Source organism: Falco cherrug, chromosome 1 (assembly GCF_023634085.1).
Source record: "Falco cherrug isolate bFalChe1 chromosome 1, bFalChe1.pri, whole genome shotgun sequence".
Taxonomy (NCBI): Eukaryota; Metazoa; Chordata; class Aves; order Falconiformes; family Falconidae; genus Falco; species Falco cherrug.
The window spans coordinates 25,427,180-25,447,051 of NC_073697.1; the positions used below are offsets into that span (position 1 = coordinate 25,427,180).

General features: G+C 40.0%; 1 protein-coding gene across 6 annotated transcripts in view; it reads right to left on the bottom strand.

Moving 5' to 3' along the window:
- Positions 1-19,872, bottom strand: part of ANKRD17 (ankyrin repeat domain 17) — a 94,560-nt gene that overhangs the window by 21,880 nt on the left and 52,808 nt on the right. For 3 of the 6 annotated variants that reach the window (XM_055700891.1, XM_055700889.1, XM_055700892.1), the window contains exons 8-16: positions 16,274-16,511; positions 15,497-15,688; positions 15,004-15,113; positions 14,111-14,198; positions 13,052-13,179; positions 12,462-12,605; positions 11,764-11,866; positions 9,463-10,218; positions 1,710-1,858 (exon numbers count right to left, since the gene is read on the bottom strand). In XM_055700891.1, the coding sequence (XP_055556866.1) occupies positions 1,710-1,858; positions 9,463-10,218; positions 11,764-11,866; positions 12,462-12,605; positions 13,052-13,179; positions 14,111-14,198; positions 15,004-15,113; positions 15,497-15,688; positions 16,274-16,511 (1,908 nt within the window). The remainder of the gene's footprint in view (positions 1-1,709; positions 1,859-9,462; positions 10,219-11,763; positions 11,867-12,461; positions 12,606-13,051; positions 13,180-14,110; positions 14,199-15,003; positions 15,114-15,496; positions 15,689-16,273; positions 16,512-19,872) is intronic. The other 3 variants (XM_055700890.1, XM_055700894.1, XM_055700893.1) reach the window with 3 other exon arrangements.

A 19,872-nucleotide genomic window follows, 5' to 3' on the forward strand; every position in this document is an offset into this window, starting at 1 on the left:
ATATGTACTTTTCCAAGTACAACCCCTGTTATATTGTGTATTAGCCCAAGTACAACTCTACCTGCCACAGAATAAAAAGCTTCTATAAGTTTAAGACATGTCTACAGATTACCTCACAGTTATCTTTTGTGTTCAAGTTCATAACAGGGTTCTACTTCTCAAGTCTGCTCTGTTGGAAGATTTGAGAGCAATTCCTGTAAGAATGGAGATTCCTCAGGAACTGACATCTCATCTGTTCTTTGCTAACTAGCTCAATCTCTTTACCACTGCTTGACCAAGTCCTTTACATGGTATAATAAAAGAATTTCTTTAATTCTTAACCCTCTGGTTAAACCCAAGGGGAAAAAATTCCCCATCTCATCATTACTGTTGCTGAAGCCTCTGAACAGTACACACCAGCTACAGTGAGTCCACAAATCGCAGTAATGGAAAAGACAAAACTACTGAAAATATACAGAAATCTCTGTCTCTGAGCTTATGCTCCACTTTCAAGTTTTCTTCCTTTTGAGTACTTGCACACTGTCTCCAAGCAAACATTTCTAGCAGTAGATAGCTCTCTGTAACAGCACAGAGCCCTTATCAACCTTGATTCTGCATATGAAATGCTTGCAGTGTAACAACGCACATTTCATTTCTCAGTATTGCCAGGGCCCGTGTGGATGACCACTGTCCTATCTGAAAGAGCAACCAAGGAACTCTGAGAACTACTGGCACTGTTAGTTAACAACACAGGGACTGCCTAAAACCACAACTCTCTCTTCTTAAACAACAAGAAACACCAAACCAGCAAAAACACCCAAACCCCAAACACATTTATTTTTTTATTACCTTTCATAAGAACTTAGTTTTACTCTACTCTCTTACATCCCAGGGTACTGGCAGCTTATGATAATGTTAATCTGCACTGGTGCCTAGCAGCTAGCAACAAGACCAGTCAGGTTATGGCAAGAACTCCTGTACATGGTCACAGCAGAAACCAAGCCAACTGCCACAAACAACTGAAGTAGCCAAGACTGGTTTTCCAAAGGTTTCTCCCCTTTTCCCCCAAGAGTCCCATGCCTTTCCTCTTCTCCACACTGCCCACATCTTAGCCATATCATGTATAGTCTAGAGCTATGCATATACATGTGCTAGTTAGTACATGTATGCGCTTTTTTTGATGGCCAGCTAGCTACAAGTCAACTTAAAGCAGCTATTTTTAAAAATAATTTCAATACCAAAATGCCTTTTCTTTAGTGGAAATGAGAGCTTGTTATTATTTCTTCTTGCTAAAAGAATTACAGAAATTATTAGTTTCAACACTTTCATACTTCTGTCAAGCTGGGTGATCATTGGCCAACAACTTCAAGCACACAACCCCCAACCCCCCCTGTGTGCAATATTTTAAGGCTTTTTTTGTCTTAGGATATCAGCACAATATTTTCTGTCAGAAGACAACTTTGCTGTTTCTCATAATCACTCCGACAACTAAGAAACAAGAAATACAAGTGTTTAGCCATTCAAAGACCTTCTCTTTTGTTCAGCAAGAACACAGAGGAAAGTGGACTGCAACTCTCTAGGGAGTTGTACAGGATTTCCAAAAGCAACACATCAAGTCTCTAGAACCCAATTCATTATACAACAGAGCTGTTTACTATCACTGAATTATTCAGGATGCAGAAGAAAAATAGCTTCACGTATCTGCGCTGCAGTGGCAATTGCAGGCTTACCTGTGCATCGATATCTATAGCAGGGTAGATTGGTAGCATGGCTGAAGGAGAAATGATAGGACTTGGAGTTGGCGTCTGAGGTTGGGAGACAGAAGTTGCAATGCTGTGGGTAGGAGTGTTTGACATTGCAGATGCTCTTCCGCTCACTGCTGTTGAACAGAATAATTACACTTAGCAAAAGCAAAACACTTAACTTCAGATGTTAAACATGACAATAAATGGACAGGGGGACAGAACTCCCACTGACCAAACTCCCCAAGAACTTTATTTTCCACAAAAAACATTTTCCACTCTTTTAACCCAATCTTTGAACCTTTAACACTTTGATTTTAACAACTATGCAGAAGGTTAACTGTATTCAATCAAAGAAATATGTATCAGATGGGCATGTTTTCTAGAAGCCCACCACACACAAAAAGGATTTATTTTTTTAAAAAACCCAAAGATCTCTCCTCCAAGCCAGCCATTATTTGGACCACAGGTTCCATACCTTTAGAAGCAGAACTGCAGAACAAGTCCAATCAATGGGTATCAACGCAATTTTTCTTAAAACAGTTTAAGGATTTTCATATAAAAGTCCGTCCAATTATCACCCTCTACCCCCCTGGCCCCCATAAACATAAAAAAAAGCAACAGTGCTAGCATCAGGATGCTCACATGGCAGAATTTGTTGACATCAGAGAAGTGGAAGCTTCGTAACAGCCATTTTGCAGAAACTTTGGTCAAGGTTGTTAGGATAAGCAAAAGGTAAATACCATTTTACAGTTGACAACATCATATTGACATGACACAAAATAGCACCGACTGCCACGCTTCCCTGAAATTCATGTCGTACATGTAACATTTAAAAGTATCGAGCAAACTTGAATCTACAACAGCCTTTGGGAAAAAACTCCCGTTTTCCTTCTTTTGGTTTTGTCCTTAACAGAACTCCATGGTTTTCTCCCTGACTTTTCTCCAGTATTTCTACAGGTCTTTTTCACACATGATCAGCAAAAGAGAAAGTAAAGTACTGTACGCTTCTCCTGTCAAGTTGACAAAGGCATCTTTAACTGCAACATTGAAGAAATGCACTTTCCACATATAGTCAGTATTCATCTAGTACACACCACCAAGTAACCTTGTGGAACATCAAATAATACCCCTTTACCCCCACCTTTTCAAGCCTTGGTCATTTTTCAAACAGGTTTAATCATCAGCCATGTCCCTAACTGCCAGCCATTGATAATTAGCTCCTATATTAAATTTGAAGTGGTAAGTTCTTCAACAAATGCCGCAAAAACTGTACCCTGACGTGCCAATTTGTGTACTCCCTCCTCTGCAAGGCAGCTATGTTTTTCATCCGTTACTAATTTAATTTCTGAACTTCCTATACAAAATCCCAGCAAAGCAGCTAATAAATGTCACTGAAACGAAGAAACCCCAGCTTAAAACATAAAAAGTATTATTAACTTTATATGTAAATCAAGATTCAAACTCCCTTGACCTTTATATAACAGTGCCTTCTGAAAGCTTTTCTCATCTTATGAAACAAATCACACTAAGCATGGATTAAAGGAAACATGCAGAAGCTAAGCCAAAATATTCTGACATAAGGTCAAAAATTATGGCCTAAGGGATTTCTGTACAGAGAAGTAACCGAAGATCTTAATGACCTATCATTCTGTGGAGCATCTAATTTAAACTCTGCTCATTCCTTATACTGACTGTAAATGAGAGATACAACCTAAAACCACAACTTCTGATTGGTTTCACAGAGAAGGATAAGAAGTTGTCTTTTCAACTCCTGCTCCCCTCCTTACACATACAGCCATAACAAGTAATTTTGAAAAACTAGCATAGGCACCTTCTTTCTTTAAGTTCAAAGAGCAAGTTAAAGCAGCACAAGAACAGTAATGGAATTATAAAGGATGAGGATTCTTGACTCTTCACATCTAGTCCAAAAGAATCCAATAAAAATGGTAAAACGGACTGGAAACTAACCAAATATGCTTAACTTGGATGATATAAAAGCACAATCATCAAATAACCCACATATGAAAAAAGTTAATCCTGCTACAGTACCACGTGTATTTCAAACAGTTTCTAAGAATTATAGCTGTAGTCCCAATATGGGGGCTGGGGAGCATCTACTACTTTACAGAGGCACTATTAAAGTTCTTAGACCTTAACAACAAAACAAAACAAAACCAAGGTAGTTAGGAAGGTCTCAGTTCCAGTAAAGTCTGTTTTTTGTACTAATGGTGTTGCAGTGAGGGGGAAGAAAAAGAAAGCCCACCAAAAAAAAAAAAGATATAAAAAAAGATACATGTTTAAAAGCAACATCCCTCTTTCCACAAGGAAGAAAACCTTTATTATACAACCCATATATAAATATTTTTATGCATGCTAGTAGGGGAGAATATGCATGTTGACTTACAGTTCTCTTAAGTGTATTTTGAATGTGCATCTGCAATAATTCACAGACAAATAGAAGTTCATAACCCTACAGCACATTTCACTGAGACAAGACATTAATTTTCATGGGTAATGACTTTGATTATATTTATTTCATTATCACCTGTGCAGAGTATAATTAACATGTCAAGGGCAACGAACAGAATCTTTACCATGTCCAATGAAAAATATTAAAAATTTCCACTAAGCCAAAAGGTTTTCCACAACAGTCTTGAGCAGTGGAAAAAAAAAAAAGGCATAACCAGCTGGCTTGACCATCCCATATAAAAGCACTAGCAGCCAAAGGTCTCTTCTCCTCTGCCCCTCCGTCTGCTCTAATGGACCAGTAGCAACATTTAACTAGAAGTCTGTACTTCAAGATTGAAACATCGTTACCTCACGCCTAGGATAATGAAGTCTTCAAAGCTAGTTCACTATTAGAATATTTTAGTATATACATGCCTTGATATGGACCAGCTATCAGTCTTAATCATGTTACGAAACATGGTTAAGCTTCTTTGACACAGTATGTTGCTCCAAGCACCACTTGACCACTAAGTCACAGTCTTTTACATTTGTTTGGACATTAGACAACCAGTTTTGTGCTTACTCGTAGTAGGAGCATGGCTGCTCTTCATATGGATTTCCTTCTGGACATCTGAAGTTTCACTCAGCTTCAATCAAAAAAAAAGGATACCCCCACAGCTGCTACTTTCTCCCCCACGGCCAACAGCCTCACCATCTAGAGAAGCATTTGGCTTACAAATGTTGTCCCAGCATTAGGGGATGAAAGAAAACAGCCAAGCTGACGAATTAGAACACCTGAAAACTAACACAAGATCCTTAACATTGTAGCCAGTATTTTTATCTCACTGCTCTACATGCCCTAACTCAAAACTTGTGTCTGGAAAAAAGCCCAAAATTCTCAAAAGAACATGGAGTTGTTCGCACTGTTCAAGTTTGTTGCTTCCTTGAATACTTTGTATTTTCATTAAGTGCATGATATTACAGAAACCAAGCACCTTTACAATCCCATTTCATCTTAATTGTTAACAGAAGTTTCACATTAGTTTTGTCCGATTGTGGGTGCAGCACTGTTCTTATGTATTTATTCCTTATTTTCGGTAATGCCAACAGTAGATGGATAAAAACTTTTTCACATATTACAATAAGCCAAGATGAGGGACTGAGGGAAAACAAATCCAACATTACAAGAAATCTATTAAGATACCTCAGCTTTTTCCAACTTGTTAAAGCCAAATCAACAAGCTTGTTTCACACCAGGTTGTTCTCCTCTGCCCTCAATTTCTCTGTTGTATCTTAAGTTATTAACAGCTATGCTCCTGCCACACATGCTTAAAACCAGTACAGGACACTTCAGATGCATAACATGCCTTGAATTACAAGAGTCAAAGTTATGTTCTGAATTCAAATACAAACACACAGCGTTGCTTCTTCATACTAACAGCTCCATGGATGAAGCCTGAAAACCACAGTGGCAGTCTTGATGATTATTAGTTATAGTCTGAAAGGTGGACTACCCCAGGCTCAGTCCCACACAAAACCAGCTGCCTAGCAATAGCCAAAAGTCTCTTAATATTCCAAGGGCAAGGGTCTAAATGCATTTACCATCCATCTGCAAGAGCAGCACAACCATTGCCAGCAATCTGTAGCTACACCAGCACATAACAACTTACATCCTCAGTTTTCTGCAGCTCCTGTATAGGTCGTGAGACAGACAGAACCTCCTAATTTTTCTGTGATGCTGGTGCTCTACAGTTATTTTTTCAGTACTGAGTGTCTGTGAAGAACTTACAGGCAATGCATATTCTTTCTTATGTATTAATTCAGTCACAATTAAAACTGACTCATCCCACAAGGTAGCTACCAGGAATTAATCTTATCCAGTGCTTCAGTATTCCTGAAGTTTTGTGAGGCTCTGTTACCAAACCTAATCCTTTGAATAGTTACTATTTTAAAAGAAGTTTCCTAATAAAACCAGGGATTTTTTTTCTTTATGTCCTTAACATACCATTTAACATCTGCAATGTTTTCATTCGAGAGTTACATAACTAACCCTAAAAAATACTTCTATTCACTACCCCCACAGCAAGCAAAGAACTTATCCAGCAACTGAAGCTGAAGAGCAAACCTTTTGCTTGTCATTTCCAGCAGGATCACAAAAGCAGCCTGAAGTTAAAACTGAAGGATTATTTACTGCTTTTTCACAACTTAACCTATTTCTTTCTTTAGGAAAACCCCAAACCCCTTTACTTGGTACATTCTCTTACCATGCTTCCCAGGCAAATTGCATAGAGCTCTGGTAATGTCAATTAGCTTCTCTAAGAGCAAGGAATCCTACTCTCAAGTCCCAGAGCTGATCTAGCAACAACACTTGACCTCTCCACCAATACCCATGTCTTACACTCGCCTCTAACAAATACAAGCATTTATGTACCTGGCCTTGTTTGAAACAAGTACTTAAAATGGGAAAACTGAACTCATTGTTTGCAACTAAGTTAGCACACGGATGAACATTAGGTAAGGCTTACACAGCTAAGGTGAAGCTTTGTTTTTGTAACTGGTGCTGTTCGCCACAGCTCTGTGATGAAACTTAACTCAAGCCATCTCAGAAACGGAGATCTAAATTCATAGGAATATTCTATAAGGTTCCAATTAAAGCAATACACACAAATACTGATCAAATATTTAGCTGCTGCTTAAACATTTTCTGTTACATTGAGCTCATTTCACCTCCACTCTAAATACTGATGTGTGGATTCAAGTTGGCACTTAAGTCATATCTCAGGTCTGTGTCTGCTCTTGCTTAAAAAGAAAGCAAACTACAATTAGCCACTTCACAGAAAAACAAAGACTGAAGGAATTGCAGCTGTACAGCTTTTAACAGTCTTGTCACAAGTGCTTTCCAGAGCACAATTCGGTGGGGTATGAAGGGACTGAGAGCAGCCCTGAGGACAAGGGACTTGGGGTACTGGTGGATGCAAGCTGGACATGAGCCAGCAGTGCGCGCTCACAGCCCAGAAAGCCAACCAAGTCCTGGGCCATATCCAAAGCAGCATGGCCAGCAGCCCCTCTGCTCCACTCTGGTGACACCCCTGCTGCAGTACTGCATCCAGCTCTGGGGCCCCCAACAGAAGGAGGACACGGACCTGTTGGAGCAAGCCCAGAGGAAGCCACAGAAACAATCAGAGGGCTGGTGCACATCTCCTGGGCAGACAGGCTGAGAGTTGGGGTTGTTCAGCCTAGAGAAGAAGCTGTTTCAGGGAGAGCTTACAGCATCCTTCCACTACCTAGAGGCCAACAAACTTTTTAGCAGGGCTTGTTGTGATAGAACAAGGGGTAACGGTTTCAAACTAAAAAGAGAGTAGTTTTAGACTAGATATAAGGAAGGCATTCTTTACTGTGAGGGTGGCAAGGCACTGGCACAGGCTGCCGGGAGAGATAGTAGATGCCCCAATCCCTGGAAACATTCAAGGTCAGGTTGGACAGGGCCCCTCCAATCTAGCTGAAGATGTCCCTGCTCATGGCAGGGGGTGTGGACTAAATGACCTCTAAAGATCCCTTCCAACCCAAACCATTCTATGATTCTCCAAATTTAGACCTTATCCCCAACTGCATGTGTGCATGCACATAGTAAGAACTGGGACTATGGAGTACAAAACCACTCACTCAAATGCACTTTGGAAATGTCTGACCTTTCCAAAAATGCATGCATGAGCATTTGGGTATGTAGCAGATGACCCAAAACTGCAAGCTCTCAAGATGTTATATGTGGTTGAACACATAAACTTGGAGTTAGGACGTTTGTTAAGTTGTATCTAAACATAATTGAAGTGCATTGCAAAGATTCTTCTTAAGTAAAAGACCTGCAATTATCCCATCTCTTCAATTGGAGTAGTTGGTATCGTTATGTATCCCAGCAGCTCCACATCAGAATAATCTTCACTGTTAATGCATGATGGATGTGGTTTTATCTATTTTTTCATGCATCCAGTTTTTTATCCACTGACAGATTTTTAGCCAATCTGTATGTCTAGGCTTCAATTCTAACAAGAATTTCAGAATAGAATCTCTTGTCTCCTTTAAGTTTCAGTAGTCTTTTATGAGGCTTTGTCCAAGTATCAGGTTACTCATTAGATGCCTAATTTGAAAACTGTTGTTCCAACTATTTTAAACTATCACCATCTGGTATTTTTAACCATTACCATATCTTCTATTCACTCTCCACCATTATCGTACTCCAATAACTCTTGCAGTATATGCAGGATGAGCACCACACCTCTGGGCTAAAGCACCCCTGGAAACCTGCCTTTCCTCTGGCAGACGCCCTCATCCTAACATATTTTACATAACAGACTTATCAAAATAGAGAGCACTTAAATGAAAGTCCATCAGCTTAACCAAGAGCACCTCAGTGAAATTGTATCAAGTGACACGATTTTCTTTTTTAATACTTTGTCCTAACAATCTGTATTCAGCTAAGCCGTCAAAATGAGTATTTCAGCAACTACTTTAACATGGAAAGGGGGATAAGTGAAACTGAATGAGGTGTAAAGGAAAGCAGCACTAACAACGCATGTTTCCTACAGCATTTAAAACCCATTTCACTCTTTTGTTTTACTACTTAAGGTCTTACTGCACTGATGTCACTGGGTAAAGAATTCCCCAAAGCAATGAAGAATTTGGTAAGGCTCAATTTGTTTTTCACTGGCAAAGCAGCCATTTTTATGGGTAGACATTTTTAGAAGTCATAGGATAATAATCTTTTTTTTTTCCAAACAGAAGTAAAAGCTTCCAATAGGTAGACTATTCAAGGCCAAACAGAGGAGCTCTCATCCAAAAGCCTACAGGCTCCTTACAGATTTATAGGCTTGACACTGTGCTATGGTTGCTCAAAGCCTGTTCTGAGTGCTCCAAATGAGCTCTCTGTTAGCTAGTCCAAAGTACTAACCAGTTATCATCAAGATACTGTTCCCAAGCTACTAACAGGCCGAAGCAGAACCGTTAGAGCCTAGGGCATTCCCCCCTGCAAACTATAAAGAGTTAGAAATGCCCCTTCTGACATACCAACCTGACAAACAGGCACCAGTTAGCTCAACAAAAAGAAAGGCAACCATGTAAATTGAAAAGTTGAAACTAGTTTTCTGAACTCCTAAAGACAGGGATCAGTAGGCTAGTGGTACTTGCCGTGGAGCTAGCAGGAATGCACAAACACACACACACAAACATAAAGAAGTGGACATACCCTCAACTGGTCAAGCAAATATTAAACCTGCTCATAACAATATAAACCCACCTGCCATGATGTCATCCAGCGTGTCATTGAGCGTCTGAGCAGGGCTGGCTACCATTAACCCTTGCTGTGTTTCTGTCAGTATTCCTTGCCCCAGCCCTGCTAGTTGTGCTTGGCCCAATACTGGCTGTCCAACTATAACACCTTGCAGTTCTGTAAGATTTGCGATGGACCCTGGAGGTAAGGAACCTGCTGCCAGAGGCAAAGCTTGTGGCATCGCCAGAGGCTGAATTGGTGCAAAACCCGTCTGCGCAGCAGCTTGCTGAGGATCATCTTTAAGCAAGATGGGGTCCACTTGCTGTAATCGTGCATAGTCTCCCTCTGAGAGTTGTTCTCCTACCCCAACAGGAGTCAGTAGTCCCAGATGCTGGCAAGACTGCTGCTGCTGCTGCTGCTGGAGCTGAATTCTTTGCGCTTTTACCTCTAGATATTGCTTTTTTAGCTGCTGCTGAGTTTTCAGCTGTAACTCTCGCTCCACTTTCTGCAGTTCCTCCAAAATCTTTTGTTTCTTCTGAATTTGTTCCTCTCTCGTTTTGTTCAGCTCCTCAATCTTCTCTTTGGTGAGCTGGTCAGCATGTGCCAATTCCAGGGACTGCAGCTGAGCGTTCTTCTCTATGGCTTCTTTTATCCTCTGCTCCAGCTCTGTCAACTTGCCCTGAGCCTCTTCTACAATGCTCTCTGGAGACTGATTGGTGATGTAACCCTGTACATCCTGGTTGTTTGCTGGCAAATGACTGCTGGACTTTTGTTTAGAAGCAGCTGTGTGAAAAAGAAACCCCCTCAGAACCAATGGAAGTGCATATGAATAGCATCCTCATTATAGAGCTACTGTTGGGATGCTAAATGGCCGGTTATGCACCAAGACACAGCACCCACAGAAGGTCAGCGTGTACTGTAAGGCCCTCAAAGAAAACCGCATCTTTCACTATCAATTTTAAGACAGCAGTCAGATTGAATTTAACAGTACAGATTACTGCGCATACATTCCAAATAACCCTGCACTACGTTGACATACTTATTCCAAAAATTGTTATACTTTTGCCAAATGAAGCGATTGTCTCAAGAGCCGCTGTTATCAAGTGGTGCTACAAGATAAAGGGGAACAAAAAGAAAGGATATGCTGTCTCTTTACTTGATGTTTTGCGACTGGTATCAACGTGTTAAGACTTAAACGTATGGTTACAGCCCTGAAAGCACAGCAAAAGTGATGCAAAAACATCTCAAGGGACAGGTGACTTGCTCTAGGCCACCAGTTTTGTGAGTAACTCAGTACATTTTAGGAAGTGCTACACTTTCTAGGACTACTGAATCCTTTCACTACAGGTATCCAGCTTTGCTCAGTTGACAAACAGCGCTAGAACCCAGAATAGTCATTTATCAATATTTAACATGATCTAACAGGGTATGTTTAGCCACTACTATTTTATCCATAGCAGACATTATTTTGCCTGTGTCAAAACTTGGCTCTCTGCCCAGGCAAGGCAAATATTTCAGCCTTTCTGTAAGAATGAGCGATGGACTAATCCAATTCATCTTTTATGAAGAAGTCCACAGTAACACAGCTGACATGGTCTGCCATACCAGTTGGAGAAGGAACAATCGGTTAATTTTGAAGGGCGAAAGGCAAATCAAAACTCAGGATTTGAGTCAGTGGAGGTGCCCAGTTTCTTCCAGTCATCCTCGCTGTATTTCCAGAACAATACAAGTGTACACACAGTATTAATTTTATGACATGCACGCCTGTATTTGCACTATTGCTGATCCTTGATAAAAATAGTTTTGGAAGAAAAATCTTAAGTACAGAAAGCGTTAAGTGTCAAAATGGCGGTATCAAAATAGATGCAAATTTAGTCCTAGCAGGACCTGAGCCACATCAGACTACGTATTTTATAGCACAAGAAATTCCGCCTTCAAATTAGTCAAACCCACTCCAAGACTACTATTCTAAGTAAACACAAGTTATCAAATCAACTACAATATGGAGATTAACATTGTTTTTACAACTACCATTATCAAATTTACATAGGCTTCTGGGTGACATTTTGCATTAGTCCAGTATGTCAGACTAATATATATTTAAACATGTTTACTTAGGCAGATTTCTTGACGCTTTACGATTACAGGGTTAGATGACTGATACTTCATATTTGGCAGATAAGCAAATCCTTAAAAAAAAAAAAATTGCCATTTCCTTGACTGAATCCATAAGCACTCTTCATAGGAACTACTCTGCTAGAAGTGCAACCCTCTATCTTCTGCCTAAGGAAGGATATTTAGAAAATAAGCTCCAGAACTAAGACTGACCTTTATTTCTGATGGGAAGGGTTGTGGCGACATTAGCAGGGGGTTTGTCAGGCTCCTGGGGTGGAACGACCATGGGCAGCGCCTGCACTGGTACACGAGGAGCCTAAAATGTTGGATACTAACAGATTACTTTTCTCATACTCTAATCTAGTTATAATTCAATAGAAGGTAAACAAAACCTGTTAGAAAAGCAGACTTTAAATGGTGACTAGTAACACTTAATACTTCTTTTTAATATGCCAAGTTCAGTAGTTAACAATTTGAGATCATCTGACTTGTATATACTCCGCAATTTTAACCTAAGAAATTAATTGCTGAACAATACTTGTCTCAGCATGGTACAGGGTTATACTATGGTAAAGCAAATACAAGTCACAATGGGCTACAAATGTAATTCCAAAGAGCCTCATTAAAGAAGACCTTTTTACTTGCTGGGGTTCTTTTCCCCCCCTCTTCACTTTTTCCAGTAATATTTATAGAGCAAAAAGAACAACGATGAAAGCACTACACAGTGATGCTCAAAGGTCTTTACTTTGAGCTGTCTTGAACATCGTAATTTTCAGTGTGTTCACCTACAGTTCAGTAGTTCATGAAATGAATGATTAACTCTTCTCTCATCTTTGAACTCCCAAGTAAGCTACAAAAAGAAATGCAAAAAAGCCCCACAAATCCACAGACAACCAGCCCTTACATCTTACCCTATTCAAATCATGGGATGGTGGGGTCAGCTGAGTAGCATCAGGTGGAGGAGCAGAAAGCAAGTTGTTTGGGTAATCTAGAAGGTAACAAACCACGCTGGTATGACCACCTTTTGCTGCCTCTATTAACATAGTTGATCCATCCTAATGAGGGAAAGACCACAGTATTAGAAAACAGCATCATCAAAACATGACAGCACTGAAGCATTTTGGAAGACACAATGGAGTATCTATTAAGACTGCTTTAATAAACAGTCATTCTACCTGCAGTTAAGTCCACATCTAAACTTAAGGACACTTAAGTATTTCCAAAAAAACCTAGTACTTTTTAGAAGGACCTTACTACTTGAGCACAACCTATACTTTCATGGTAATGAACAGACCTGCACTACTCCTAACAACTTACATAAACATGGTCACGAGCATAACGCCTGCTTGTGTAAATACCAGCTCTTGCACCTTACTTCATTTAAATCATGACATGTTGGGTCAGTTGCAGAGAACACAAAAGGAGAAAATTTGCATGGGTATTGTTAGTTTTAATATTAATGAAAGACTACTTCAGAGGAAAACAAGGTTGAGCAACAAACCTTCAGTCTGTGTGTAGGATCAGCACCATGAGCTAGCAGTAATTCCACAACTGCCAAATGACCTCCAGCACAGGCCAGCGACAATACTGTATGATCGTTGTTAGCTGTGGTCCTATTCACATTTGCTCCTTCAAAAATAACAGGGAGAAATATTATTTAGAAAGACTTCTACTCATTCTCCTGTACCTGAAGTGACAGGAAGTTAACTTTTCTTAAATACAAACCTGTAGTTCTCCATGGCTGCAGTCTTAAAACTGACAAACAGTCAATTACTACTATCAGAAGACCTTTTAACAGAAGAGCAACCCTACCTGGACTTATACTCCAACCTCACTTTTCTAATGGATTCCTTGTAAGCACAGAACATCACACAGCAGATTAACCTATCGTTTTTAAAACTGCAGCAATTGTGCTAGGGCTGTCCCTCTTTTTAAAATTAAAACAAATGCTAAGATCCAGCACGTTGATCCATGCATCTTAGCACCAGCAAGCAGATGATTCATTGCAGCTCTGCTTCCTTCCTCTACAATCTAGACAGGGAAAACTACATCACACTGAAGCTTTAGGCCAGTCCTGCTCCATACAAGGAAGGTACAAGAAAAATCCATCACTATCAGCTCAAGAGAGAGAAAACAGCAATTCTGAGACGTGTCAACTCTATGCGTTCAACAGTGATGTAAGGCTGGAGCCGATGAACTTGCTTGATTTTGTCAGAACTAAGTCACAACTTTGAGACAAACAGGCACTTCAAGTTCAACTTCTGGAAAGATTGCTCAAAAGCCACACCAAGAGCATGGAGACACCCAGTAAGCACTACTACTGTTGCTGCTTTTACTAGGCATCAGAGACTGGAATGTAACTGTTTTCAGAAGCAGCTGCAGTTCCCACTAATCTCACCAGAAACCAGAGGTGATCATTACGTGCCTAGTTTGAGAATCAATTACCTACTTGACTTAAAATACTTTGAAACAAATCCAAGAAAGTTACACTAGTACTAACACGTTCTTAACCTTGAGTATTTCGAGCACCAGGAAAGCCAAACCCTTCTCACACTCTTACCTTTGCTAATCAAGAACTGAACAGTGCAAACATGACCTGCCCTTGCAGCTTTCATGAGAGGAGTTCTTCCACCTTCTGATTCATGCTCCTAGAGCAGATAAAGAAAGGCTTAAAATTCAGAAGTAGCAGGCGTGAAAGGATGCAATTCAGCCTTCTGGGTTTTTTTGATTGGAAAGACATCAGACACAGAAGAACCCTTTTTAATGTTTTACAAAATGCAGACAAAAATTCATTTAACATTTGAACTGAGCCCGTCTTGCAGATGGATGAAACTACCTACCTACCTTTGTACAGGTCGAGAGTCCTGGACAAGTAGTATTCAGGCACATAGTGGGGATTTTAGTTAAACATATTATGTACTGTCATGCTTAACTTCACTTCTTGATAACATACAGCTGTACAAGCCTACTGAAATGTAAAAATCGATTTACCTCTGTCATCTTAACTGCATTACGGTATACCAACTAGATCATGTCAGAACAGAGCTATCAACTGCTTGCTGCACAAGGAACAGAACAAGTTCACAGGTACATGTACTAACTCATGATCAGCTCAACAGTTTAAAGCTGAATACCATTCAGGACTGCACATGACAAAAGATCCCCTATTTTTTCTGTACAAGCAACCCTGAAAGGCTTGGAAATGCTTTAGACATCAGTTGCCAAAGTACCACAATTGACCTAAGCACTTTCAGGTAATTAAACAGCCTGAGAACTATTAGAAAAGCATCACCAATTCTCACTTCTTTAAAAGAAAAAGGTTAAAAGACAATTTGAATACAACTGTAACAAATAACAGCAAACTGCTAAGTTTTCAGCAACAGACATGGGACAAAAACGGCACGCATTTATAATTTTATTACCTAATAAGACTTTAAGAAGGTAATGACTTACCAGATCTGCACCTGCCTGAAGTAAGACATCTGCTACATCAGTATGGCCATTTTCACAGGCATATGTCAGTGCTGTGTCACCTGTTGCTGTTGTTGCATGCACATTAGCCCCTGAAGCAGTAGTAATGAGCATGTAAGCTTTATGAAGTTCATTACAGAAAATACGCAACTGTCTTCATCATCTTTACCATGATCAGATAGTAATTTTTAAATTTCCCCCTTCCAATCCAGTATCTTTGAAACAGACAACTTAAATCATACTCTAGAGGAATAAAACAAGTAAACATAAACTAGAAGTTCAGTTTCAAGTAAGTTTACATCAGCCTCATCTTCAAAAGCTAAATTAGGATCCAACTAATAAATTACTTAAAGTTCCACAAACCTTTGCAGTCAACTTCAAGAAGCTGCTAGTGAAAGTGTAATGAGTATGGAAAAAGGTGTTTTTCTCTCAAGGTTACATTCTCTACAGAACCGTTAACAAAACTACTCCATACCTGCAGCTAATAAATATTTAACCAGCTCCAAATGACCCTCTTGAGCTGCCTCCATCAAAGGTGTGGAACAACCAAGTTCTATATCAGCTCCTGCTTTAATAAGAAAATCTGCAACCTCCAAAAAACCTCCACAGCAAGCCAGAGTTAATGCAGTTTCTTGCGTCTCTTCTGTTTGAGCATTGATGTTTGCTCCTTAAAACAAAATAAAACACCAGTTACTGAAACCAGTATCAGCTGACAAAGCCATTCCCTATGCACAAGGCATCTTTTTGTAACTTATGTTGTTTCTACAGCTGCAGAAATTTTCTTCTAAAATCATGGTGTATCAAATTTAAAGATTTCAACTTTAATGTCTTTGGAAATCCCTGAGGGCCTCAAAGCACTTATCTACAGCTTTTCAGCAACAACACCATCTCAAGATAGGCCAAGGCCACTGTGCAGAGCACAAGTTACCCACATTAACAGTTCATGGTTCAATGTCTGTGATAAATGCAAACCTGTTCTGAAGAACAATTCAGAATGACCACTTATAAAGGGAACTAGTAGAGCAAAGGACATTTTGCAAAAAAAAAAAAAAACACCAAAAAAAAACCCCCCACCACAAAAAAACCACCAAACAAAAAAAAACCCCAACCACCCAACAACTGTCCAAAAACAGGAGGGCAGAAGCTGTTGAATGAGGAAACCAAAATTACTGTAACTTAGCTTTCCCCCTGCCTCCTAACATACACAGATACCTACTGAATTACAGTCCATAGAAGGCACAACAATAGTTACCTTGACCAAGTAACAGTGCCACCATCTCTTCATGGCCTTCTCTAGCTGCTTCCATTAATGGTGTGTATCCTTCATCGTTTACCTCTTCCAAGTTAGCTCCACGTTCAATCAACAAAGCTGCCAGTTCAACATGCCCGCCACAGGCTGCCAAAGTCAATGGAGACTCAAAAGAGTCAGCAGGCATGTTCACCTGAGCTCCACTATCAAGAAGTAATCTTGCCACTTCCACATGGCCATCCTAGGAATTCAAAAAAACCCAAGATCAAAAGACTGTCAACATAGAAGAATTGCTCCTCTTCTCCTAAGCTTTAAGTAGTCACCCACTCAAATGCCCTCAGAAGACACAAAGCAACAAATAAGTAAAGCAGTCCAAAAAAATAATTTAACTTGCTTAATAGTTTTCCTATTTTTTTTTACCCAAGTATTTGTATAAAAGCTAAAGAGCTATTATTAAATAGACACCCAAAGAAGCTTCAAGCACGTTTTAGTGAATATGTTCAATTCAAGACTGAAATATTTTGAGCCACACATTAAACTTTCCCACCAATCGTGTCAGTAACAAGCTGGTCAGCTTCTTCATATCAGACTCAAGTTCATGTGTTCAGGATCAGCTTGCTTAGGTGGGAAAAAACCAAACCAAGAAACCCACACAAAAACCCAAAACTCAAACAGCTGAGAGGGAGCTCAACACTTTTAGAAGCTTGCCTCCTCCACAAGAACAATAGCAAAATCCTCTGACACCCAGTACTCCTCTTTGTTAAAGACTGTAGACAGAACCATATGTGCAAAATTATTTAAGGAATACAAATTCTAATTAGTAAGTTACTACTCAAATGTATTTCTTCTTGTATTCTGCCAACAAATTTCCTAGTAACAACACAAGCAGTCTAATAAATAAAGGAGAATGAAGAGAATATCAGTCAAAAAAAAAAAATCTCCTGGGTGTAAGAACAGGTCTTGCTGTTCTTCCTGAAGACTACAAAACCTTTACACTGCAAACAAGTCACTCAATGCCAACGCTCCCCACTTTGACAAAAAGAAGGAATTTTGTTTGAAATTCAACATGCGCTTGCATTGTTAAATACAGTGTATTTTAGTTATAAAAACAACGCATGCCAGGAGTACAGACTGTCCTCACGTCCATGCAGGCTGTTAGTGTCTTGGAGTATTTACAGATTCCCAGCTTCTGGGGAGGGAGGCGGAAGAGAGGACAGGATTTAAGTTTAACGATTTTGCTTCCTTCCTTTCTTAAAAAGAAGTTGTGCATGCTGACATTGCTTGTCTCTTGGCTCCTGCAGAACTATTTCACTGCTCAGTTTAATATCAGTGCCAGGATTTGCTTTCTCCCTCCAAGAGAAAAGCCAAAACAAGACCATTTGTCAAGGGTTCCTCATACATCACAGGAGGCACCTGAACCTTCCCTTGGCAGGACCTTGGTAGGATTTTCCAGATACCATCATCATGCTGTCAAACTCATTTTACCAAAACAAGGTCTTAAGTTTGCTTTCTTCCTTTAGAAAGAAAGAAAATACTATACTTGACTGTATGATCTTTGCCATGTTTTTAGTATGCCATAAATTCAGGAACTATTTGAAGTGGCTTTTCAGCTCTATGTTTACACTGGAGGCCTAACAGTGACATATCCAGCTGCCACTCAGTCCTGCTTTTGTTTAGACAGAAGCAGAGACTGGCTTGGTCACTGCAGTCCAACAACAGCACAGACTCTCCAAGCTGGTTTTCTCCGTAAGGAAACTGCCACCATTCAAACTTGGAGCAACCAGAATGGGAAAAGGTCTAACACACAAAACACAGGACGACTGCATAGAACAACCAGCAGCTTACCAAGAACACGAAGCTAACCCAAGGCTGTCATTGAACAAGGCAAGTGTGCCTTGATCTCAGATTAATTCATGAGACAGCAAATTGCAGCCATTGCCATCCTTGCCAAGCTAGAAACCACAAGCCCGAAGAGCTCTTTTCCAGACAAAATACAGAACTGCCTCCGACATTTTTACACTTCATTTGAAGTGTTTTATACCTTCTTCTAATATACAGGGAGCAAAACATGATTTCCTCTCAGAAAAATATCTAGGACATTAACTAGGGCATATTCACCTTTTACATGAAATGACAATACTATATTAGGGAAAAACTCCAAGACTCCATAAAGAATCTTTCCTCAGGGAAATGCAGAGACAGTGCCTCAACCATTAGGCTCTGGCAAGACAGCTCACTAATCATCCCCAATCCACAACAAGCATGGCAAACAGCGGTATAAAGGTATGCTTCAAAGCTTCTTACATGGGCCAAGCAGCCTTGAGAATAACTGCTGGTGGAATAACCACACAAAGAAATGTTATCTGTGCTTTCACAAGCCCTGCAATGGGGTGGTGCTGTTCAGCTCTTTTGCAACAGCTAGGAAAATCCTCAGAACTGCTGTTAGATCACAAAAAGTCATCTGATCAACCTGCACAAGCGCACCAGGTGTATTTTAAGGATCAACCACTGTGGGCAAACAGTACTCAGCCCTTGCTGTGGAAAATGAGGTAACTTCAGTAAGAGGAAGCACAAACTCGATATACCTGCTTTTTGTTCCCAGAAGGCAAGTCACATTGCCCAGGAACTCATTTGCATTAAACCAATGTTAACTGCTGTCTATAGAAAAAGCTCTGTCAGAAGTCTTCCCAAACGCCTTGTAGAAGGTTTAAACAGTCTCACAGTTCTATAACATATATTCAAGTTCAATGCTATTCTAAAGAAGGTAGTTTTCTTCTGCTACTGAAGAGTGACAACTGTTTCTGCAGAAAAAAACATGCTGAGATGAGAAGGCCCTGTGCTGCTTTATTTCAGACTGCAACCTTTTCAAGTACTGCTATGGAAAGCTGCTCCCTCTCCTAAGCAGAGCTGAAGGTACTGAGACTCTCCGCTGTCTGTCAATTCCAAGCAGCAGCATGTAAATGCCTACTTTGGAATAGTTTCCTACAGAAATAAGGGAGGCAGATTTTTATTTTCTTTCCCTATTGCTCACTAAGTCTTTGTAAAAACTGGGTCTCAACACTTCCGCGAGTCCAATGGACTTTTGTTAGTTTGTTCATGGAGGTAAAAGAGTGGCAAGGAAAACAAGGCTTGCTCCATGAAATAGCAACTTTCTCTGCAAACTTCTGATCTGTGAAGAAAATGTCCCAACGAGAAGGCTACTGCAACATCGAACAACTTAATTCTATCGCCATGTTCCAACAATAAATTTGCTGCAAGGAAAGTGTCCATGATTTTTATAAGGCTAATCTATTCAGATTTCAGAGTGAGATAAACAATACCTGCAGTCCTGTTTATCTACATGCCTGCCTTTCTAATGACTTTTTGAGAAGTATGGTGCTTTCTGTTAATGATTCCCCTATCTGAAGCCATTAACTTCCCTCAGTAGGCACAACTGGCTGATTTTAGAACCATTACAGTTATTTCAGGGAAGGGAAGACTAAATAAGCATTTGCAGCACTCCTCTACAGCCACAGATTCACATGACGCTACGCAAGGCTAATGAAATGAAAAACCCAACCCATGAGAAATCATCTTTAGAGAAGAGGACAGAAAGGAAACCC